The sequence below is a fragment of the Hippoglossus hippoglossus genome, chromosome 17 (assembly GCF_009819705.1).
Source record: "Hippoglossus hippoglossus isolate fHipHip1 chromosome 17, fHipHip1.pri, whole genome shotgun sequence".
Classification (NCBI taxonomy): domain Eukaryota; kingdom Metazoa; phylum Chordata; class Actinopteri; order Pleuronectiformes; family Pleuronectidae; genus Hippoglossus; species Hippoglossus hippoglossus.
This window is the reverse complement of record NC_047167.1, coordinates 3,560,905-3,584,333: the sequence shown is the minus strand read 5'-3', so window position 1 is coordinate 3,584,333 and position 23,429 is coordinate 3,560,905. Positions and strand designations below refer to the sequence as shown.

The following is a 23,429-nucleotide window of genomic DNA, read 5'->3' as shown; positions in this document are numbered from 1 at the left end:
CAATGCACCGTGCTGCTTATGACGACATTATAAAAGTAAAATATGAGACTGAATGTAAAACAAAAACGACGTGTCTCAAAACCCCAGGGTTGTGTATCACTGATGCATAAACTGTTAAGAGTTATACTAATATTAGTCTATTAAAGAAACAGGGATGAATGTCATCTGCTAGATTGATCATTGGCTGATATAATTTTCTTTCCTGTTTGTTGCAGGACACGAGTCAGATTTTGATATTACACGTGTGACGCATGTAACATTAAACCAATCACGTGAACCGGATTTCATTTAATGGTCTGATTCCAACACTTCCCTTTTCTTTGTTACCAAGGCCACTATGGAACTTCATAAGAAAACTTAAATCCTCACATTTCGTATCCTACAAAACTACTGAATTATGAAACTCTGCTCGACTATATAATTATGCCCTATCCAGCGTGTTAATAAATGACTGAGTCCAACTGTTTCTAGTAACGTTTCTGAGCTGAACTTCTGAGCATCAGAAGGTGATTCTGTCACAGTTTATCATCAGCATCTTCAATGGCTGAAAAACTGCTTCACTTGTGACATAAAATATTTACAGGTTCATAACATTTTCAACAAGATACTCAACTTTCTTTCTTGCATCGTGGACTTCAGCAACTCCCCCCCCTATTTTAAACTTAGACACCATCCTCATCTCAGTAGATCACTGACTCCAGATACAAACGCATCAACAGCTAAGTGATTTGATCACCTATGACTACCTTTGTATTGAAAGTTATCTAGTATTTTAAAACAGTGTGTTTCTGTTATATTCCATTTTCCAATCCCCCAGATCTGATCACGGGCAGCATTAGGGATTCATTTTAAATTCAAAGAATACATCTGGTTATTTTGTGTATTTTTCTTTTCAACAACTTCCACAGAAAGTCTGACACCAGCAGTTTCTGTATCCCACCAAGAAGAAGTGTGTGTGTGGCCAAAACCTGATATACCTTACTCCTGCATTCCCAAAAACACATCAATGAACCACACTGTTGCACTGGTTTACATATTCATTATTACCATGGCCACACAAGCTGCAGGTTGTTTTAACTCAATCCTGTTCACACAGTACTGCAGCTGGAAATACCAACTACAGCATGAAATGTAGATCGATCCGCAGCTGAAAGTGGTCCCGATGCATGATTTCCTCCTTCTTGACTAATGTTTGCCAGAAAATCTACAGTTAACGGATGTTTAAGGATCATTTAAGGTTTATTTAAATGGAAGTGTATATATATTCGTTATCTGTTTTTAAAATTAATATTGTCAACACAAATTAATACATTTGGGATTAGAGCCACAGATGGACTAAAGAATGAAAAGTGTTGGTCTTCTCATGGGACTTGTCGATAACAAAACTATTTAATATCATCAGTGTTTTGAGCTCCTAAAACCCCTATTTTTCACCTCTGAGGTTACCCTGACAACATAATATCAAACACACTGCGACACTGCTAGAACCTCAGTTTGCTTCAAACTAAGTGATTGTCAGGTCGTCCAACATGGTCTCCCACCATTTTTCCAGTGGCACAATCCAGGGGAGAGCTTTTGTAAGTTTCCCAAACAGACAGACTGACACGCACGTCCACTTTAAACTGTGACTAACCAAGGGTGTGTGAAAGTGGGCAGGGTTTGAACTTTAAAGCACAGAACCAAGTGGGAACACTGTGTCATCTTCAATGAAAAATGTATACATGAAACTTATTTGCACTTTTACTTCACCAAGCCACACAAAAACTGCATGATGCTGCCAAGTGGAGTTATGACGACAGTTGCCATTTTAAAAGTTATAAACTGTTTTCCCTTGGACACAGTGAGACGACCTAGTTCGTTTGAAGTACACTGAGGGTTTTAGGATTCTCACCGCTGGAGCCAACAATAAACAGCGAGACATGACTGGATGATAGTGTCTAAGTTCTTTCCACTGAACCGGTTGACTAACAGGCCATATGTTACTCTGACCTACTGAACTGACATTTTTTGAATAAAAAAAAAAGAAGGTAACAAACGGCTACAGTAGCCTCCTGTAAAGTGCAGCAGTCCCATTCAGTAACAATAGAAGAAACTGTTAGAAGTGACATCCTCATACAGATCCTTCTCCTGCAAATAATCTCCCGTGGTGGTGAAGGCAGATTAAATCCTTTTGATGACAGTTTAAATGCAGAGTGAAACTACCTGACCGATTCTGTTATTCAATGCTACAGATGAGGCCCAGAGACATCACAGCCACAGTTGAGATGGACGCTTCAAAGCCCAAAGCCAAGTAGAGACAGAACAAGAGAGCAGTGTTGTTTGCAATGTTGTTTCCAGGAAATCATCCATCTCAAGTCGTCACGAGCCAGAATTTGGGGGAGGTGATGGAGGCTCTCAGTCAAAAAAGCCCTCGCTCAGTGACATGATGCTTTTGAACTTCTCAAACCTCAGAAACGTAAAATATCCTCCCACCAGCAGCGAAGTCAATCAGGTTTTGTGCCATTCCATTCAAATGTCCCAGGCGAGAGAAGCCTGGAGGATGAAAACCTGGGGAGGTCACAGGAGAAGGTGCATCCTCTCCTAACAGGGAGCTTAACGGTACTCTGCGGATTTCATCTCCTAGTGCACTTCATGGTGACAGAAGACAACCAGAGTTTGGGGGGTGGGCGCTGAACAAGAGTTCAAAAGTTTGTCCCTCCTCCTTCCCCCATGTTTTCCTCTCATCCTTGCATGACTTAAAAAGCGTCTCTTTTGGAGGCACGAGAGTTGGTGAAAAAGAGGCGTCTGTTGCAACATGATGAGAAGTGAGCTTGTGAGTGTGGGGGGGGTGGAGGTGGTTTGGTAGTGGAGGTGGTGTTACCATATGTGGGATTCACAATGAGTCATTTTAATGACACCCACTCCTCCCCCTAGCCGGCGATAGTTCATTCCGCCGTACAACCTGGAGAGAGACAAGCAGGAGTGAGGTGGTGAAAACTCATTGATTTTTACTTACTTGGCAGAATGAAGAGAAAACATTGTGCCAGTGACAGTTTTCCACAGCTCTGCAGATAAAGGAACAATATTGGGTCTAATGAGATTATTTATTTACACTAAGGTTAAGTTAAGTGGGGGTTATCTAATAGTTAAGGATACAAAAATGATTATTTAATTACAACCGATATTCTTTCTGAATGGCGAGAGTACTGGTGTAACTATCGACAGTGTGTTGCATTATTGTTGGTTTGTAGCATCACTGATGCTAGGCTAGCAAGTGTTTTCAGGTTGTCTATAGCGAGTCTGTGAGAGTTTATCAGCTTTAAACATGTTTGGGTAGTTTAACCTGCAGGAGTTTCTGATTGCTACTCTAAAATCTCTGATATAAAGCTAAAGCACTCCTCGGGATGGACACATCAGCAGGCTCTCAATGACAGGCACACAGAAAGAACAAAAAAACTTGGTAAGACTTAATTCAAATGACCAGAACGACTATGACCCAGGGAGAAGATCACACACACACACACACACACACACACACACACACACACACACACACACACACACACACACACACACACACACACACACACACACACACACACACACACACACACACACACACACACACACACACACACACACACACACACACACACACACACACACAGAGATTACAGCTGTAAAAGATGATGAGCTCAAAGAGAGTGACCTATGAGGATTAGTGAGTTATCTGTGAGAGAATATAATTATGCGAGTACGAATGGGAGAGCATCAAACTACAGGCTTGCATTTCTTTTGTTGCTTTTTTTTTTACAAACAATCTCATTGACGTCAACCTGCTCCTGATGTGACATGGGGAAAATGCAAATAGACATAAATTGCAAGCATTTTAGCCTTTTATAATAAATCATATTTTTAAAATTGTGTCATGACTAAACTATATTTATATCTACATTTTGGGCTAACTGCCCAGATTGCTGCATTGATTAGTTTTATTTTATAGTGCCATGTAAACATTTTGTGCCACATACCTCCATGTGTTGGCGTCAGGGTCGTACACTTCTATAGTTTTGAGATACGTCGTTCCATCAAAGCCTCCTACTGCCATCAGCTGACCGTTGACCACAGCCAAGCCCACCTGCAGGTACAATTTCACTTCAGTTTCAAAAACACAATGAAGCTTTTTTTTTTTTCACACAATGACTCATCAGATACCATGTCATTAAACCAGCTAACAGAATAACTGCACTTTAAACTACATTAGTTATTGATATATGTGAAACACCTAAAACTACCGACAACATGTTTCAACCACACAAAATGTCAACACATACACACAGTCTCCCTTACCCCACTCCGTCTTGAGGTCATGGCCACCACAGGAGACCACTGGTTGGTTCTGGGGTTGTATCGCTCTGCACTGCTCAGCTCCGTGGTGTCATCCCTCCCTCCAACAGAGTAAATCATGTCCTGGTAGACCGCACAGCCGAGGTGCTTCCTCCTGGTCCCCATTGGGGACACAGTGTGCCAGCGGTTCTCTTGAGGGTTGTAACGCTCCACTAAGAGAAAAGAGACACATGGAATAATGAGATTCAAAACAAGAGAATAAGTGTTGAAGGGAAATTAATAGAGATGTGGGAAACAACAGTGCACAGCAATGTGTTTCAATCACAACAACAGGGTTATAATTTTGCATAGTCCTCCATCCTCTCACTCATATATTCTCTCGTTCCGTATCACTTGAGGGAATTTGGAAACATTGTACTTTTCTATATTAGGTGCCTTCAGTGGTAAATGTATCATTATTAAAAGCTACCAAGTGGCAGTGACACACCAATATGTGCAGCAATGTGCCAACAAAGGCAAGGAAGAAGAATACTTCAATTCGGGACAGCAAACATAACCAGTATTCTATGTGGGACGTATGATAAAAAATAATTTTTTTTGTTTGGAAGGAAATGACCTTGACAGGTTTTGTTGAATCTCAAGGATACAAACCATGCATTTTGTTAAAAAGCACAAAAGCTAAATGAAAGGAAAATAGGCAGATCATGTGGATCACCTCATTTACACCTGTCTTCTCATTTCTCGCCATTAGTACTGTTCGGTTGAGTGTTTGTAATAGTTTAACTTCTCATAAATAAGTGCAATACCTGTATTTAATGGTGACGTTCCATCCGACCCTCCCACAGCATAAAGAAATCCCCCCAGCACAGCCACAGCTACACCCAGTCGCCTGGTGCTCATGGAAGCCACACGAGTCCATTTATTTTCCTTAGGATCATATCTGCGGGACAGATACAGATACATATGTATGTGAAGTGGGTACATGTCAAGACTGGTAAGTTAAAGCTGTAACAAATAACAGAATGATGAAGCTTAACATGCAGAGAGGAGGCGAGAAGGACGATGGGAACATTTGTTCTCGTATTTCAACACTGAAACTAATGAAATAATTAAATCCAAGCAAAAACACAATTTGGGGTTGATACCTTTCCACAATGTTGAGACAGGAAACACCATCCTGTCCACCTACAGCGTACAGATAACCACCGAGGACAGCTACGCCCACACTGGTACGACAAGTACTTGTAGGTGCCACGTCACTGCTCCACTGGTTTGTTTTAGGATCATATCTGGATGACAGAGGTGGAACAGAAAAATTATTTTACTTTATAAAAGTGAGTAATAAAGAAGACATAACAGATAAGTAAACAGAAATATCTTCGGTGAAAACTTGAGCGATCATGCCGCACCTCTCCACAGAGTTGAGATACGACGAGCCATCGTGACCCCCCACCGCGTACAGCAAGTCATCCAGAACACTAACGCCGACTCCGCATCTCCGCTTACTCATCGATGCTACCATTCGCCACTCGTTGGTCTGAGGATCGTAACGCTCCACACTGGAAATGGCGTCTCCGCTGCACCAGCCACCAACTACAAGACACGCAGAAAGAGAAACAAGGTAAGTCTTTTTACAGTCGTCCACAGCCGCAGAGTTGAGTCTAGATAATACTATCAATTGACTGAAAAAGATGAATATTTCTGTATTGAATTATTGTGCCTGGAGGTACTGACCTGCAAAAAGTACCTCTCCACAGCGGATGGGTTTCCTCGGCCGTGTTCTCGGTCCCTGCATTAGTGGTCTCTCCTGTGGCAGCAGCAGGTAATTTTTAGCTTCATCAACCAGGTCTCTGAAACAACAGAATCACAAGTATATGATGCAAGTCATAAACCATTGTGGCATATTGTCACTGTATTTCATTCCAGGGTCTACAGACAGAACCCACCTGCACTCCTCGTCACTCTTAATGAGGGGATCTGAACCCACGGTGCCCACCAGAAACTTGGGACTGAGCAGCGGCAGACGGACATGTTGCAGGACCTGTACAACACACGAAATCCATCTAAATCCCCCAAAGTGTCCTTAAACTACGGCAGATTATGTTGTAATATTCAACTTAATATAGAGAAATGATGTGTGGCTTGTGCACTAATGGCCACACTGGCTGCAGTAGCTGGGATGGTTGTGTTAGCACTTCGAGAAACAAACCTGGGGCAGCTGCGGTCTGCGTTCCTGGATGCTGTATTTCACCCAGGCCATCACAGCATTGAAAACCTGCTCCTCACTCCGCACGTTGAGCTCATCGCTGGAAATGATGTCAATCAGCTGGTTTGCTGGCAGCAGCATGAACTCTTCGCTTTCCATGACCTACCAAAGAGCAGAGTAAAACAGTCAGCCAGCAGCTTGACCACAAGTAGAGGACAGTGTATTCCAATTCTCTACAAATCAATCAGTAAATCTAATTAAATATATATATTCCGATCATTTATATCAGTAACAAATTTAACTGATGATTTACAATAGACTTCCTCCCAAGTCAAATCAGGAATAACACAGTTGTTATAATATAATATTAATAACATTAATAAGGATTGTGACCTATATAGTTTTCCAGTGTACTGGTATTTTGCATGATGGTTCAATGGTAGGACTCAAGAGTCAAAACGTCTGCTGCCCATCATCAGCATTAATAATCATTATAATCATTTTAATACCACCAAAATTCATGTGTGCCACTGGTTTGCAGAAAATGCAATAATTTAAAGTGTCCACCAGATGTAGCTGTCAAACTGTGGTTTGAATCTAAAAAACAGTCAGACTTCAGATAGTTGTTGTGCAAAACATATTTTTCAACTTCAACTTTTAGTTGTTGGTTTCTGGATGTCTAGAGCTGACTATGTAAGTTCAAAAACATCAAGAGCTACATGAGGCAAAATGTATAAAAATACAAAGCGGTGCTAAAATGGAGACATGATGTTTAGATGTTTAGAATCATGACTGACTAGACTTCCATGTTTTCAAACCGCATTGTAATGACACTGTGAACAGAACAACAAATGTCTTAGTTACAACGTGCACACATTCTGAGGCTTGTGATGTGATGATAAAACATAACATGTACACATGTTATAAGAACCAGTTGTTCACATTCACAGGATCCATGCTATTGCAAATTTTCCAATGGTAACTTTTGTTCACATGCATACTTTAAAAGGTTTTTAAAGTATGCATGTGAACAAAAAACTCAGACTCTTATCTGGGAAAAAGGGTTTCTCTCAGAGCATTCCCTTTTCTACACTGTCTAAATATACTTACATAATCTTTATAGCACAGTGCAACATGTTATGTTAAGAATTTTATGGGACTTTGGACTTTTGGACATACATTTTCTATGTTCTTACCTCTTGAAAATTGTGCTGGGTGAACTTGTCTGCAATGCGGAGCAGCTCGCGGCAGGAGTGTGTGTCGGCGAAGGCCCTGATGCCCAAACAATTGGAAGGATCTAGCTGCCTCTTGAGGAACTCGCAGCAGGCCTCCTGGATCTCAGCCAGCTGGAGGAGGCAGGCAGCAGGGAGCAGTGTCTGCACATTCCCCTCCTCTACAGTGACCTAAAGAGCAAGGAGGGCAGGACATCACAGATTTGTTATATAGTTTATCATAAGGCTACAAGTAGCAGGGCGACAGATGACATGTCACCATCTCAGTCACAGAACTCGGCATCACCTTCTTACTGCCCCCCACAAGCCTCCTGAAGGCCACCTCACAGACTTCCTGTTATATCCTTGTATCCTTTCTTGTATCTTATTTAAGATATATTGGTATACTGTGCAACACTAATGCAATCCAATCAATAGTGTCTCGTGGCATTTTGTGAGCATTCATATTAATGCAAGCAAAACAGCACCAATCCCTGATGCCAAACCTTAATAAAACATGATGGTAGTGTTGTTACCTGGGAGGTGTAGGCAAAGTCAATGAGCAGCTCCATAGCCCTCTCATCGATGTCACGGATGACCACCTCAGTCTGCCTGCTTTCTGCCAGCTCTCCAGTAAACATTGCCCTGTGAAGAACATTAAAGTAGATCATGAGATGTAATGTTACAGCGAAATTGAACAATTTCCAAATAAAACTCTGGGTACCTGAAGTAGGGGCTGCAAGCAGAGAGGATAACACGATGGGCATAAATCTTCTTGGCCCCCACCACCAGCACCACGTCACAGAGCTCACGGTGTTTCCTCAGCAAGTTGATCACCTCCAGGGTCTGCCGCGGGTGTTTGTCTGAGACGTAGGGCATGCGTGCAGGCTGGGGGACCCCTTCAGGCAGTTTGTTGGGGTCCCCCAGAGTACAGCGGCTGGTGATGTCCATTCCAGTGGCGTCTTGGCGTGCGCTGGTGACCCTTGACATTAACCAGATATGCAAACATTAAGTGAGTAAATATATACTTGGGCTTCACTTCACATCTTGTTGAACCGATCAGGTGAGTTGGTTCTGTCAATAATGGTGGAGGGTTTGGAAACATTTTTGTAGGATGTCATGTGGATTACAAACTGCTCTAAACGCAGCAGAGAGAACTATGTGAGGAAAGATTTATTAATTTTGTGGGATGAGATATAAGAAGAAAGGAATTCAACATGTTTTTCTTTTGTTGCGACTATAGCCAAGCAAAAAACCACTGGGTTCTCCTACATATGGAAAATGCAAACAGTTTATCTGTCAGCAAATACAATGTTAAAATTTGCTGATAATGTTAAAGTACTGATACACAAACTGAAGTAATTTCACTAACTTTTATACAGATTTAATTTTATTATCAATAAAATCATAATCTAAACCATGCAAACTGTGTAACATTCAAAGAAGGAAGGTTTCAGTTAGCTAAAAAAGCTTTTTGTTTTACAATGAAAACTTCTTGTAATGCAGGTTTAAATACAACCTTAAATAAGTAAATCAAATGTGCATATAAAAACAGCACCACCATTATGAAAAAAGAATGTGTATATAAGAACACCAATGTAATCACAATAATATTAACAAATTTAAATGGTAGAACTAACAATCAGGGAATTTACCACAATATACTGTGAAACCAGTAATTGTTTCATCCCTAATCATGAGCTAAGAATTTTCCAACTAATCCTAATGCCCATTATCTCTTTTCCTTAATAACTTACCCCTTCCCTGTAGTAGTACTTCTGGTAATACATTCGCTGGAGTTTTATTTTTGGGTTCTGGACCTGGATTTGGTTTCGAGTCCACACTAGTTTATTTTTTACTACACAAGTGTTGCTAAGACTATAAATAGAACACTATTTTCTGCTCAACATCATTCCTTCACCTAACTGGCCATCAAGCTATTAACCTGTTAGAGGACAGACACTGACCACAGGCTTAAATTAAAAGCAGAGCTGTGGTCAGACCCACCCAGTCCTCTGGGGGTAGGTGGAGGGGGGTTGTTTGTGGAAAAGACTAGTCTTCAAGGGGAAACTGTATTGGTTTGTCTTGCACACAAGCTTAAGTGGTACCAGCAGGACGGGTGTCAAAGATTGAATACATTTTATTAGTGGCTATTTGTGATCGTTGTTGTGAGAATGAAGTCTTGAGTTTTGATTAAAAGGACTTCCCGTTTAATTGTGGAGAAAGACTCAGAAACACAGATTTATCATTCTGCAAAAGATCACACACACACACTCCTACAAACGTCCACACCTACCTGCGCATTGGCTTTGCTTCCATGCACTGAAGAACAATGTTTGGTCTCACACCTTGAGGTTAACCTACAAAAGCCAAGAAAACAAATTAGACTTTCTTTGTAGTCAGTGAAGAAATTGCATATGAAGTCAGCAGTGTTTACCAGGGACCAGGCTGACTAGCTACGCTCGCTACTTTGGAAGGCAGACTAATTGCCTGTTTTGTTCATTGGAGATTCTGCCAAGCCTCTGTCTAACTACCTGATGAATTTGCCTGGTAGCATTTTTTCTCAAAGAAATACACTTGATCTATTTGCCTCCAGTGAGTCATTATTATTTTTAGAAACACCTGTACAATCTATTGTGATCAGACACAGTCACCCTGCCTTTGTAAAGTTCATGATTAATGTTTTTTTTTTTTACACTAAGTCAAGCAGGTGTTCGATCAACTCTGCTGTTTTGGAGACTGTAGTCTGTTGTGGTAAAGTTTCTGTATTACTGTTTCCCACCTTGTATGTAAATGAGGGACAGTGTAAAATAAAACCTTTCAATACAATGTAATCTGAAAACAATGACCACAGATCTGGTACTTTTCTACACAGACACAAAAACACAATATCCACAACAAGCAATGTAGCATTGATATATCTTGCATGTCATGGGGGGGTATGATTTACTACACGTGCATAGACTCCTAAGCAATAGCTAAAAACAAGTCATATCTCCATAGACAACAATATATAAAGAACAACAGTTATAGATCTGCATTGAATGATCTTTTAAAGGATCTTTTGTAGGGTTAGGAATTTGGTTTGAAGTCTTGAATTGCTCAGGAATATTCTCATCAGCTGAGTGCATCTTAAAAATAAATACACATTGAAAAAATATTCATATAATAAATAGTAAGAATCTGTTGTTTCAGAAATGGAGGGGCAGATGAGCCGTGTGACTGATTGGGTTGCGATCATAATATCATCATTCCTGGAGGACCAGCGTTCTATGTAAATCAGTAAAAAAATGTACTTGCCTAAAATATATTACAATATGATAGAGATAAATTAGGCTGTAATAAATAATATATCCTACAGATTTAGTTAGTACACTGTTCAGAGTGTTTCACTTAGGTGTTCAATTTGAGTTGCATGATATCTAATACTGTGTCAAACATTTCGGACGACTGCATTTCCCTATACTTTAAATGAGCTTGTTGTGTTTAAGTATTAAGAGGATAAATGTGTGGTTGAGCTGTATTGTAAGGGTGTCAGTGAGTTACTGAGAGCCTATTTTACATGATTCTTGCTGTTCTGGGTTTGCACCCTCATAGATGAATGCACTTCTGGTAAGTTGCTTTGGATAAAAGCGTCAGCTAAACGAATGTACTGTATTTTTCCTTTTCTGTTGTGATTCAAATAGGAATCTTCTAATAACCATTGCGTCATCATTGAAGTAATTGTCTATTTGACACTGAAAACCGATTGGACTCCAAACTAGCTGCTGACAGACTTTACACTGACATTATAAACATGATCGCAGATTAGGATTCACGACTGTTGAACAAGATCAGATGGTCACTTAATGCTAACATCAGCTTTGTGTCAAAATGTCTCATGATGGCTCCTTGTGTTTTATTTGTTTCTATCCAGATAAATGATTCCCATGACTATCAAGTGGCTTAAGATAGACTGAGCGATTGTTGTTAGCAATCAAGCAGATAGACAGATTCCGGGTGCGCACTCTGCCTATCAGTTAGCTTCTTACAGTTTCCAATGGCTTGCTACTAATGAGGATTCACTGAGATGTATAGATAGTTGCAGCAGAAGCCAACTGGTTAACTGAAAGAGACTGAGTAAAATGCGCAGACTTAGCAAAAATAGTGAGCTAGCAAAACTAGCCGAGGATGTCGGGAATGCTATGTGCTGTAGCTAGCCCCCGAGGCAGTGGCTCCACAGGCGAGTCTACCTCAAAACACAACAACAGCCTGACATTTACTCCACACAACCACGTAACACAACATAACAATAGCTTAAGGGGGTGATTTCTTAGCAGAAATGTCCAGGGTGGCCCCGGGGGAGTCTCAGCATCAGGTCAAATATATAAACTGTAATGCTAACGTGAACTAAGTTAATGTTAAGGCTTCAGAAACGCCCGCTGCTAACACAGTTAGCAGTGAGAGCTAGCTGACAGGGAGAAGATACGGTAAAGATTGTGTTTACCTTATATTTCCATCCTCACGACACGTTAAAGCCGCCCAGGTCGCTAATGTTTACAGTTTTAATGTCGGCTCAACACTGGGGGCTTTTCTTCCTCGGTTATATGCACATGCCAAATGCCAAACGCCACTTCCGGATCACTCCTTTTCAAAATAAAGGTATGGCATGACGTCATTGTGCGGTATACCTGCAGACTGTGGATGTGAGTTCAATAAAGACATTACAAAGTTGTTATGTTGTGTGTTATTACATGAAGCACGTTGTGTTTGTCTACACCTGATATATATATATGAAGGTCAGATAATATTTTATGGGCAATTAATGCAGAAAACCAGGTCATTTATGAGCATTTAAAGTAAAATACTAAAATAGTTGGGACTAATAATACTGAGTCATTTTGTTGGTTGGCTTAGGTAATTCAATTTGATAATACTCAAAACAAACGGTTACACAACTGCTTCACTATTTTCATGGCCGCACTAACATCTCTACAGGGCCCAGAGTAAAACCTGAGCTGATGGGGCCCTTTAACCCAGATTCGCAGGCTCCAGGCGTGTTCGTCAGACCATCATCTAGCTTTGCACCAAAGTTCCCCAAACACTGCTGCCACAGTTTTAACTTATATTGTGCTAAAGAGACAAAAGGATTGACAACACAACCTACGTTTAGGAGGTAAAGATATCTGTAGGCCTGAACATGCACTAATGCTAATGCACTGCGATGGCTCACGATCAGCGCGCTAAAGGTGGAAACAAACTGGAACGACTACCCCATTATGACCGTCATGTTTTATTCAACTGAATTCAACCAATTGTTCAAATGTGGGTAAAACATGAATAAATAAACTGTAATGACCTGTTCACATTCAAAATATATAGATGAAGGCAGTTTACTTTGTGATGCAGCAGAGGGCGCTCATAAACTTCACTATCAGCTCCATCGATAGTGGCTGAAGTCAGAACCACTTCACTTTTTGCACACTTTATCTATCTGTCTGTCTATCTATCTATCTATCTATCTATCCATCTATCTATCTACATTTAGATGTCAAATGATACTGAAAATCTTAAAATAACAAAAAGTGAAAACACGTATGTTTCTATCATTTTGCTAATTTGACACATCCCCCAAAAAAGTTTCTTGAATGTCAGTAATTTATAGAAGCCCCCCCAAGCACCAATTACAGCTACTAGCTCTGTACAGCTGGATTTAGGTTGTTCCCCTCATTCATCCCATCCTATTCAGTCACATGGGATTTGTAAAAGGCCATGATCTGACAAGCTGTATTGCCATGTTTTCATTCAGTTGAATCTAGTTTTGTGTCATGCTCATTTTTTTATTTTGTTATGTTTTCATTACCACCAAATTTAATTGAGGATTTTAAATGATTTTATTTGGGGTTATGTTTGGTTTAGTGTTGATTAGTTTTATGTTAAACTTGGGGATATTGTTTCTGTCAATGTTTTTATCAGGTCCTTTATATACAGTATGATTAGTTGTTACAATGCACATTCTTTCCACTTATTAGTGACACTGACAGCAGTAATCTGATCAGTTCTCTAACCTCAGCTGACATCTCAGCTGTTGAAAATTAAAACTTGTCTTTATGACATAACTTTAAGTTGTGTTTTGTTTTGATCTCTTCAGGTCTTGTTTCACTAAGAGGTCAGCCATTAACCTGTTACATATTCACAATATTGTCTTTAAGACAAGGTCACTGTAAACCTTCAGAAAACCACTGATTCGCTCAAATCATGTTTATTCTCATAAGCATCCAAGTTGTCTGCCTTGCTCCCTCTCTTCTTCTCCCGTCCACATTTCACTCAGGCTCTGGGTGCTGGACAGTCAATTGTCCTGGGCCCTCGGCCTCCATGTCTGTCAGTGCAACTACAGATGCCATGGATCCTCTAGATGTGTGAATGATGTTTGTTTTGGCCTTGTGTATTTGTGTAGTCTGTCCTCTTTGCGGGTTTTCATGGTGGAGAGGTGGTTGCGTGGCTCATAATCTTGTCGCCATTCTGTGCACACATCTGTTGCATGTTTGTTCATCCTGGAAGTGGGATGTGTCATTGTTTCCCCATCCTCAGGTTTCTTCCATTTCATCCAATTTTTTGAGAACTAAAATGTACTTTGAGAGAGAAAGTTGTGCATATGGCAGGAGGAGAAGGTAAGACAATCCATGTGTGGTGTTTATGGAAATGCCTGTGCATGTTCATCTTGTCAATTAGACAAAAGACTAAGAATAATGTTTCAGTCAATGTACCTTCTCCAGTGGTTTTAATACACAGTATAACCAAATGCTGCATTTTGCTAGTAGTCTTTACAAAGAGAAACTATTTGATTCACACTTGTAAATGTCACAACTGATATTTTCTCAGTTACATTTAAAAAAAGTTTTACAGAAAACCAAAGATATCTTATATTTTCCAACAAAGTGCCTCATCTCATATTCTCCAAATAAATTAAATTTATAACATATACATCTTAGATTAAGTTTTACATAAAGTTCCATCCCAAGAAAATCAACAATTTACTTGACATTTTCAACTTATTCTCACCTGTGAATCCCTGTGTGAATGAATGAAATTAATTCAGTGACTTAACAGTCACACAATTGTTCTCTTTTTAACTGTCTGCTCCCAGATTGGTCAGTGAAAATGTTATTGTTTCATAGCTGTTCATTTGCTAATGTTAACGAATAAATCCCATTCAATCTTTGACTTTTTTTTTTTTTTTTTTTAAACCAAGAATAATGAGTTGCTTCTTCTTCCCATCAGATCTTCATCAGTTTTCAGGAACTCAGGCATGGCTGACTGGCAGCTGTGTCAGGGAGTGGGACATAATTGGCTGAAGCAACAACGGATCTGGAGTTTGGACTGGGCAAGTAAAAAAAAACAAAAAAAGAAAGATTTATTTAAATCAGAATTTTACAGTTATTTCCTATACAATAAATACTGAACCAATTGAAATATGCTATCTCACAAACTTATATGTAAATTGCCTCTATTAGTTTTACATGGCAACCAGACAAAGGCTTTACGCAGATGATTCAGAATGTAACACCAAGTTAGCTGTGTCTGGTGCATCTTGTGTGACATAACTCTTGGTAATGATAGTGAAGTGTGAGTGTGTTTCTTACCATCCATGTAAGTCAATGTAGTGAGGAGCGGTGTGTCTGGGGAAATAAATGTTGTATATTGCAGATCGTCCATCAAAGGTGGTGTCAGTTGACCAGGGGCAAATGATGTCATCATCGATGAGGAAGCAGGATGTGGGCAGACATGTTTCTTTTGACGAGCTCGGCAGTTCTGAAACCACACCTGAAGGTGGTAGAATGATTTAGGTGGTTAAACCATACACTACTTCACCCCTTTTCACACAAACGCATACCTAAACAATATATTTGTGCATGACATTAACATTTCTTAGATTTCCCACTGTTAACAGATAACACAAGTGAAAATCCGAATTCTCCATGTTCATGAAGCTTCTTAACTTTTTAAATTCACATACATAAAAATAAATCCTGGTGGCATTACAATATACAAATTCAGAACATTTGAAAATTTCTGATTTCTGGAGAATTATACCTGCAAATAATACAGCTTTATCTAATAATACTAAAATCGTATTTATTATATAATAAAAGTGTCTGTCAGGCACATCTCATCTGGCTAATTTCAGTGGACTGATTGACAGTGATTATAAGGACTTATCCAGTTTAAAGACAAAGCCATTATTTTTCTGACCTAACTCCTGAGATCAGTCAGCATGTTTGAAATAATTAAATCCCATAAGAGCATCTCTTCTCGAGTTAAGAACACTTGTTTCACCTGAATAACTCTGCGGCTGAGACCAGTCATCTCTGCCAGTTTCTGGAGAGTCTGGGCATTTGGGTTGTTGTCTTTAGCAAACTGAGTTTGCATTATCTACAGATAGAGATGACAGAAGGGGACAGGTTTATATGGTTCACAATATAGTCACATTTGAGGAGTATTAAAGTTTAGAAGAGAACTGCCCAACAGTATAGTTGAGCATTTGCTCAGGGAAAAGCACCTGTGTAATGCAAACTTATATTATTTATCTCATATTTTGGAGACAGGCATTTTACTGTTGTGGAAGTCAATCAGATTTACTACATTTAGAAGGAAAACTTAACCTTAACAGACATACACAGACACACACATCCCTATTTGGCAATACCTGTAACTGGTCAACAGTGAAGCTGGTCCTGGCCCTCTTAGCAGGTCTTGGCATGTTACTGGAATCATCTTTGTCTGCCAACTCATCCTCTGTTTTGGGTTGCTCTTTTAGACAAGACACATAGTATGTTACCAGAATCGGGATGTTTTGACATGTGTGACTCACTTAAGGGTCCTGTTTCACATCACTTCCTCCTGTTGGCATCTTTCAAGTCTGTAGGCCATATACTAGTAAAGTGACATCAAAGACATATAAATCCATTGACTTTATATGGTACTGGGAAGAGTTCACTGTCAAGTATTCGGACACAATTGCCAATGATTGTGTTGAGCAGGTTGGTGATGTAGGTGTTTTTGGGAGATGTGAGTTATTGATCAGTTTTTTATAAACGTTGTTACTGTTGCCTTCACCACAGACAACACGAATAAAGTTTCATGTGATTTCTACATTGAATCTGTAGCAGGTGTTGGCCTGATGTATATTGTAATACATTAGGAGACCACATCATATAATGTGATTTTAGCTACTTAATATACATGCAAGCTGTTCCCATTAAAATTATTGAGTGTATGAAGCCCTGTAGATATAGTTGAGGAGTTTAGGTAAGACATTCAGGATATGTCAAATTTAAAGAGTCATCTTCAAATCTCTATTCATGTTCATAGTAGAGATGACTAGAGATGACTGCACATGTCTCAAATTAGCTGAACACTAAAGAGCAATTAAAGAATGCAGACACCAAATTACTGGATATTTAACAAATGTTTATTTACATTGTGAGTTTTATTAAACTAAACGGTATTTTCCACATGTTGTGATTCTATTGATCCTCAAACGAAATACAGCATTGCTTATGTACTTTAGTTACAAGTGACAAGTGCCTTGGCACATGTAGTTGGTGTCAGTGTCATCATGACCCGTCTGTAACAGGATCCATGAATTATTTTGATTATATGGATATAGTGTTTGAATTAGGGACAAGCTAAAAACATGAGCACTATGTCTAAATGCCTGGCTAAACTCAGGAGCTCCGAAGGATGGACACTATAGTCACCAGTTGGATAAGACTATTATTAATATGCATTATCTGACCTTTTATACTAAGACTATCTTGACTTTACCTCAAATTCGTATTTGGTAGGGCAATTAAGTGTAATATTTAATGACTTTTTTAGCACACTTACCATTTTCTTTAGCACGTTTGATATTCTCCATCATAATATCATAGTGTGGCCGGCAGAAGACCCTGTTCTCGAGAAATCCACATTCCTCTCCAGTGGACAGCTGGCGTTTGCAAGAGGTGCAGGAAAAACAGGCAAGGTGGAAGGTGCTGCCTCGTGCCCGACGCACCCAGTCAGTAGAGTGTATGTTACGGCCACAACGAGCACAACGAGTCCCGTACTTCCTGAAGAAAAATTAATGAAAAAAATAGGAATGGGTGGAGTTTGAGGGTTAACATTCCCAATCATACATTCAAAACTTAAAGAAGCATTAAATAAAATGTTGCTTGTATCCTGGCATCCAGTGATCCAATATATTAGAAATCAGACCTGTGGAAGAACAGCCCTCAGATTCCCCTTTCAGCAGACCTCGTCATACAAAAAATGATTTTCCTTTCTTCTGCTATGTATTTTGTCGATTGTGTCCCATTTGAAATTCCAATTTTTCCAATATGTATTATTGTCTTCCTTTTAATCACAGACCATATAAAATGCATATTTTCAAGTGCAATCTTTGTCACCATTATTCTCCTTAATTATATGATCAGGTATTATAATATGTATTTAATGAGTCGTCAAAAATAATAAATCCAGATTTATTTATTTTTTTATTCATAAAGAGACATATGCTGGAGATAAATGATGCTATAGCTGTGACTGACCTGAAGTAGTCGAGTTTGCAGAAAACCTGTTTATCTTTGATGTAGCAGCTCACGTGTCGCCCCAGTGATGTTTTACACACACTGCATGAGAGGCAGCGCACATGCCAGCAAAAGCTGTTCACCTGAGGGGGAAAAAAAATAAGATTTAAATAACAAAATGGTTTACTTTAACTGTGTAACGTATAGCTGGCCAATTATATAATACCACATGTGAAATTCACCCATTTATGTATATACTTGCATACCATTTTTCACACATATACATAAACACATGGCATTTTACATTCATTTTGTATACCATACCTGCCTATATACACTCATAGCCACTTGTATATGCCTATATAGGGATAAGTCTATTTCAATATCTCCTTATACTAATGCACAAATACAGTGTTCATTCTTGTGCAATCATCACGTGCCACTGCTCTTAAGTACATTTCCCTACAAACAATATTTCCTTAGTCAAAGGTGTTTTGTTGCATGTTTATTTGACACACACAATATATATATATATAATTCCATTCGGTTGCCTTTTTTGTTGTGTTGGCCTCTGTAAAAAAGTGGTTTTTCCCGACTGGGGATGAATAAAGTTTCGAAGACATTACTTACAACCAGGTTTATGTTAATCTCAATTTAGATTAAGCAGAACAAATAAAGAAAGGTGGAATAGCAGTATAGGGAACTTAGGTGAAGAGTAATACAAAAAGGTTAATATACAAGTCAAGACAACAGTAGCGCTGGGTACACGGATGCTTCCTTCTTGGCCTTATAGCTTCCTCCTAGTTAGCTACAATCAAAGTTATTTGACAGTGTAGACATGATGTCGGTCTGACCTTGAGCAGGTACCGGTCCACTATCTCCTGGCCGCAGGAGGTGCAGAGGGTTTTCCCCTGCAGGGAGGACACAGCGTGGACGGAGGAGGAAGAGGACGAGGAGAGGGAGGAAGGAGAGTAGGAGTCTTCCTCGAAGATATCGTCAGGCCCGGAGGAGCCCTGGTACAACAGAGACCCCACAATGTAAAGACAACCTTCAAACACACTTCTCACGTTCTTTGCGTTATTGAGTATACATGTCTATATCTTAAAATGAGAAGCAGAGTATCAGTAACTTATATTTTCAAGATGTCTGAAACTACTCAGCTCGGGTAGGGTCGGTTCGGACGGAGTTAGTTAAACAGAGCAAAATGCTACATGCAGGTTCCTGTGTATTTACTTGGCGGCACTCTGAAGTGCGCAAACTCCCATTCGACTGAACCTCCCCACTCCCACGGACCGAAATAACAGTGTCTCACGTGGAAACTGAATTAAAAGTGTTTAACATGGAAGCAGAGACAAGCGTGTTTCGCGTGGAAACACCTACTGTGTCGACACAGCCGTGTCCGCGCAGCAGCTCAGTGAGAGCAGCCTCAGGTCCCCCTTCGTCCCCCGACATGCTGTCAGACACTGGCACGCGCAAACCGACTGATGAGCAGGTACGCTAACGTCGCTGTCATCTCCATGACAACCACCGAGGTCAGCCCACTGCCCCAAAACGGGGAACTCCTGGAAAACGTTCCATTCATCCAAACTCTTCTGAAGCCTATCCCTGCTCCTGTTTATTTCACGCGCCGCCACATTTAATGTACAAACACGGCCGTGCACTTCTTCACTTCGGGTCAGATGTCTGTGGAGGGGTTCTCCTCCATTTTCTACCTGTGTTCAGCAGGTCCACGTGTGCGGGTGCGCGGACAGCGGGGGGGCGGCGGCGCGGCGGCCCGAACGCGCTCACAGCTGCACTTCATAAAGGCAGATTGCGTTCACAGCAGCGCACGTGCACATGATGAGGAGGAGGACGGGACGGTTCCAGTGACGCTCGTGCAGGTGTTCGTGTCTTCATGCTAACAGCAGCTAAAGGGCAGCCGCCGTTACCGACAGTTAAAAAGCAAACTAACACCGAAATAACAATAGAAGGCACACATTTAAAAAAAGATTCATATTTTGAATAAGTTCACCCTGACACCATTTGCATTATATTTAGCCAGAAAGGGTCAACATGTGTTTGCTAAGTAGCCTGTAAGCTACAATAATAGTGATTACTAGCCTGTACCCCTGTTATTATCACTTTTATGTCTCAGGCCTATGGTCTCAATCCTGTATATAAAGAAGGGCCTGCAGGCCTAACTTCACTAAGACTTTCTACCTCTGTTCACCAGCAGGAAATAATATATGCTATTAAATTGTATAAAACTGGTGCTTTTAGAAAAGGCTGATGATATGTCACCAAAATCAAAAACAGTATTAGTTCTTTTATGAAACTAAACATGTAGTTTAGTGCAACTAAACGAAAATAATGATGAAGTTAGTCGTGCAATAAAGTATCAGTGACATGAGGACATTTTAGTTTTAAACTGCTGAAAAATTCAACTACTAAAGTACGTGTCTTTAAAGTTTGAATTAATGGAACAACTTCTGAATCATAAAGTCTTTACGTAAAATGTAGGAGTTGTGTGATTCTTTAGAGAATGGAGATGCGAATTATTACGAGTTCATGCAACGTTGCATGTAAAAAAAATACACACACAAAAAAAAATGACATGCAGCACACTCACCACGCTGTTGGAGATACTGGAGTGAAACATCTTCCCGCAGCCTCCGCCGGCTGCTGCTGCGCATCCCTCTGCAGCCAGGTGTTGGTGCTGCACAGCAGCCAGATGTTTCTTTGTTAGTCCACTGTGGTGCAGCTCGTCACACACCTCTGGTTCGCTTCTTGTTCTGAGGAGAGCCGCGACCTTTCCATTTAAAGCAGCCCCCTGTGCGCCTCCCACCCAGACGGCCTGGACCCGCCCGCCCCAGGGACAAGTCTGGGTTTATATTGTGAGGGGATAATGTGTAGGCCTAATAATGACTAGTGCTACTTATTACTTTAATAACAACAAAATGTAATTATAGTCTTTTCATTACTGGATCAAATCTTTTTTTAAATTTGTTTGAGATATCTGTCCACAGATATAAACTATAGGCCTATGCGTTTATTGTTATAGTCTCCACAGCCTTATAAAACTGCAGCACTTAAAGAAAATCTTTAAAAACGAATTTTCCTGTGAGCGACACAAAATCCTGCTTCTCAGTGTTTCTCATGTTATTTAGTTTTCTTGCCATCAGGGACATTATGAACACAGAACCGTTCATGTTTGGGGAATGATTAGTATTTGTTTAGTCATCCACACTGTCTGTGCAGCACAGCTAAACCTGTTCATTTCATTCTTTGTGTAGATGCGTATTCCAACAACATATGTTTCATGGGTAAATTGGCTGAGGCTTGGAAAAATTCTATTTTTTGACATGCAAAAAAATAATAAACTCCTGCACACTGTCAACACTGTAAATATTTAGGACCAACACATTTTTCATCAAATGTTGTGTGTGGGGAGTTGATATTATTTTGTAAATGACACTGTTTTTTGCAACCTTGAATAATGCTCAATAATCTGCATCTTCATATTCTCTGAATACAAAGGCTGTTGAAAAATCCTTGAACTGTATTGTACATTTTTTAGAACACCCATGATTTAAGGCTATAAGCATTTGTTCTGGGTCAAGAGGGGGTCGCCAGCACACAGTGATCTCCCCTCTCTAGAAAAGACGGAGTGCTGTGTCAAACTGTTAAGTGAAGGTGATGGCAAGCCAAAGACCGGGGGTCAAAAAGGCATGAATGAAAACATTCTCAGAGGCCATTTTGTGGATGGCAAGTTAAGAGACTGGGTCAGAAATCTCATGGGTCTTTATGTCTGTAATCCAATAGCCCAGTCCCCCAGCCTGTATTTATAATAAAATGAATGATCTGAAAGTGTGGCACAGAGTGTGTTTAGGCCTCAAAGAGAAAATATAACAGGGTTTCAAATCTAAAACTGAAATAATTAACAGCATAAATATGATGTTTTGTATCTAGCCCGAAAACAAAAGACAGAAAAAAGAGGATGAGGACCTTCACTCCAAATGTTGAGATGCAACCATTCTGTAACTTGTGTGCAGCACCTTCAGGATTTTCAGTACTAAACATGTTTTTCTATTTATTCTGCAAAAACCTACACCTACAAATGTAAACCTTTTGCAAATGTAGAAATTTAAAGCAAATTTTAGTTTTATGAATCTATCCAGTGAATTGTAATTGAAATTTAAATTCTTAATTTTGATAGACATGGAAATATCAGACTGTCTCATTCTAGCAGTAAAATACATAATGAATAAACAAAACACATAATAAATAACAAAATATTAATATATTGTATATCAATCAAACCAATGGGTTAAATTTGAGAATAAACTGATCTAACTCAGAAATAAAATCCTACCTGTGGTTAGGACTAGTTGGACAAATATGGAAAGTCTAGTTAACCATAACTGATCCATGCTGGACTTTTGTTGTCACATTAACAATGATAAACATGCAGTTAAATTTGTGGAATTGTCACAGTTTGGTTTGGTTTAGGCACAAAAACTATTTAGTTAGGTCTAAATAGCGACTTCCTTAAAGTTACATCACCTTCGTCATCAGGGTTACAATAATAAACTCAGAGATAAGACTGGCGATGGATAAAATAAATAACATTGACACGGGAAACAAACCCCAGTTTCTGTCTCATGGGAAAGTCTTTCTAAATTTGTTGTATCATTTAGCGCCACAAAATAAAAAAAATATTAATGAAAAATATTGTTTTTAAACCTATATTATGGAAAATGTAAAAGAACCCCATATCAATTTCCCAAAGGGCAAGCCAACCTAAAAACCCAAATTCTTTATAATCCTAAAAGATTAGAAAAAATTACCATTTAAAATTACCTAAGTGATCATCAAAACTGCTGCAAGTATTTTTTTGATTAACAAGTTGATAATCAATTCACTGACTATTTATTGAACCAGGGTACTTGTTGGTTTCTCAGTTTCTATGCTGCCATGTGAAGTTGCAGCCAATGGGGGCCCAACAGTTTTTGCTCAAGGGCCCCAGCAGGTTAATGAAGCCATGCTTGTGGCAGACGACTCCACTCCTAATCCAGGCTCTTCCCAGTGTTTGAGGGTTTAGGACAACACTCATCACAGACAGCATCTGCTGATCCATTCAGATCGACAGAGGCAGCTGCC

At 39.7% G+C, this 23,429-nt stretch overlaps 2 protein-coding genes across 5 annotated transcripts; both read right to left on the bottom strand.

Annotated features, from left to right (window-relative positions):
- Nucleotides 1–473: 473 nt before the first annotated feature.
- klhl20 (kelch-like family member 20) lies at nucleotides 474–12,354 on the bottom strand. 3 transcript variants are annotated; one of them, XR_004616730.1, is made up of 15 exons: nucleotides 12,230–12,344; nucleotides 10,040–10,103; nucleotides 8,468–8,725; nucleotides 8,280–8,388; nucleotides 7,729–7,935; nucleotides 6,536–6,694; nucleotides 6,273–6,367; nucleotides 6,061–6,176; nucleotides 5,736–5,919; nucleotides 5,472–5,615; nucleotides 5,133–5,266; nucleotides 4,330–4,538; nucleotides 4,011–4,117; nucleotides 2,438–2,941; nucleotides 474–484 (listed from the first exon to the last, which is right to left on the bottom strand). XR_004616730.1 is itself a non-coding variant. In XM_034613411.1 (14 exons), exons 2-14 carry the CDS (start codon nucleotides 10,060–10,062, stop codon nucleotides 2,857–2,859), a joined length of 1,830 nt encoding a protein of 609 aa, XP_034469302.1. In that variant the 5' UTR covers nucleotides 10,063–10,103; nucleotides 12,230–12,354; the 3' UTR covers nucleotides 2,016–2,856. The 3 variants fall into 3 exon arrangements, 2 of the variants coding, with proteins under 2 accessions (XP_034469302.1, XP_034469303.1); XM_034613411.1 differs by lacking the exon at nucleotides 474–484 and having other exon boundaries at nucleotides 2,016–2,941; nucleotides 12,230–12,354; XM_034613412.1 differs by lacking the exons at nucleotides 474–484; nucleotides 12,230–12,344 and having other exon boundaries at nucleotides 2,016–2,941; nucleotides 8,468–8,635; nucleotides 8,685–8,725.
- A 2,134-nt stretch (nucleotides 12,355–14,488) lies between these two features.
- LOC117778742 (LIM/homeobox protein Lhx8-like) lies at nucleotides 14,489–21,056 on the bottom strand. Of its 2 annotated transcripts, none has more exons than XM_034614510.1 (8): nucleotides 20,899–21,056; nucleotides 19,145–19,303; nucleotides 18,312–18,433; nucleotides 17,614–17,834; nucleotides 16,430–16,533; nucleotides 16,060–16,155; nucleotides 15,366–15,546; nucleotides 14,489–15,102 (listed from the first exon to the last, which is right to left on the bottom strand). In XM_034614510.1, exons 1-8 carry the CDS (start codon nucleotides 20,926–20,928, stop codon nucleotides 15,026–15,028), a joined length of 990 nt encoding a protein of 329 aa, XP_034470401.1. In that variant the 5' UTR covers nucleotides 20,929–21,056; the 3' UTR covers nucleotides 14,489–15,025. The 2 variants fall into 2 exon arrangements, with proteins under 2 accessions (XP_034470401.1, XP_034470400.1); XM_034614509.1 differs by lacking the exon at nucleotides 20,899–21,056 and adding an exon at nucleotides 19,671–20,032.
- Between the last annotated feature and the right edge of the window lie 2,373 nt (nucleotides 21,057–23,429).

What these genes read in the sequence shown, in the direction of transcription:
- klhl20 (XM_034613411.1), bottom strand. Translation starts at nt 10,062, where the DNA reads ATGGAAGCAAAGCCAATGCGCAG. An exon ending in GAAGCAAAGCCAATGCGCAG is followed by an intron (nt 8,726 to 10,039) that starts GTAGGTGTGGAC and finishes GTTAATGTCAAG; the next exon opens with GGTCACCAGCGCACGCCAAG. An exon ending in AAGAGTGACGAGGAGTGCAG is followed by an intron (nt 6,177 to 6,272) that starts GTGGGTTCTGTC and finishes CTGTTGTTTCAG; the next exon opens with AGACCTGGTTGATGAAGCTA.
- LOC117778742 (XM_034614509.1), bottom strand. Translation starts at nt 19,742, where the DNA reads ATGTCGGGGGACGAAGGGGGACCTGAGGCTGCTCTCACTGAGCTGCTG. An exon ending in TGGACCGGTACCTGCTCAAG is followed by an intron (nt 18,434 to 19,144) that starts GTCAGACCGACA and finishes TTTCCCCCTCAG; the next exon opens with GTGAACAGCTTTTGCTGGCA. An exon ending in CAAACGTGCTAAAGAAAATG is followed by an intron (nt 16,534 to 17,613) that starts GTAAGTGTGCTA and finishes CTTGTCTAAAAG; the next exon opens with AGCAACCCAAAACAGAGGAT.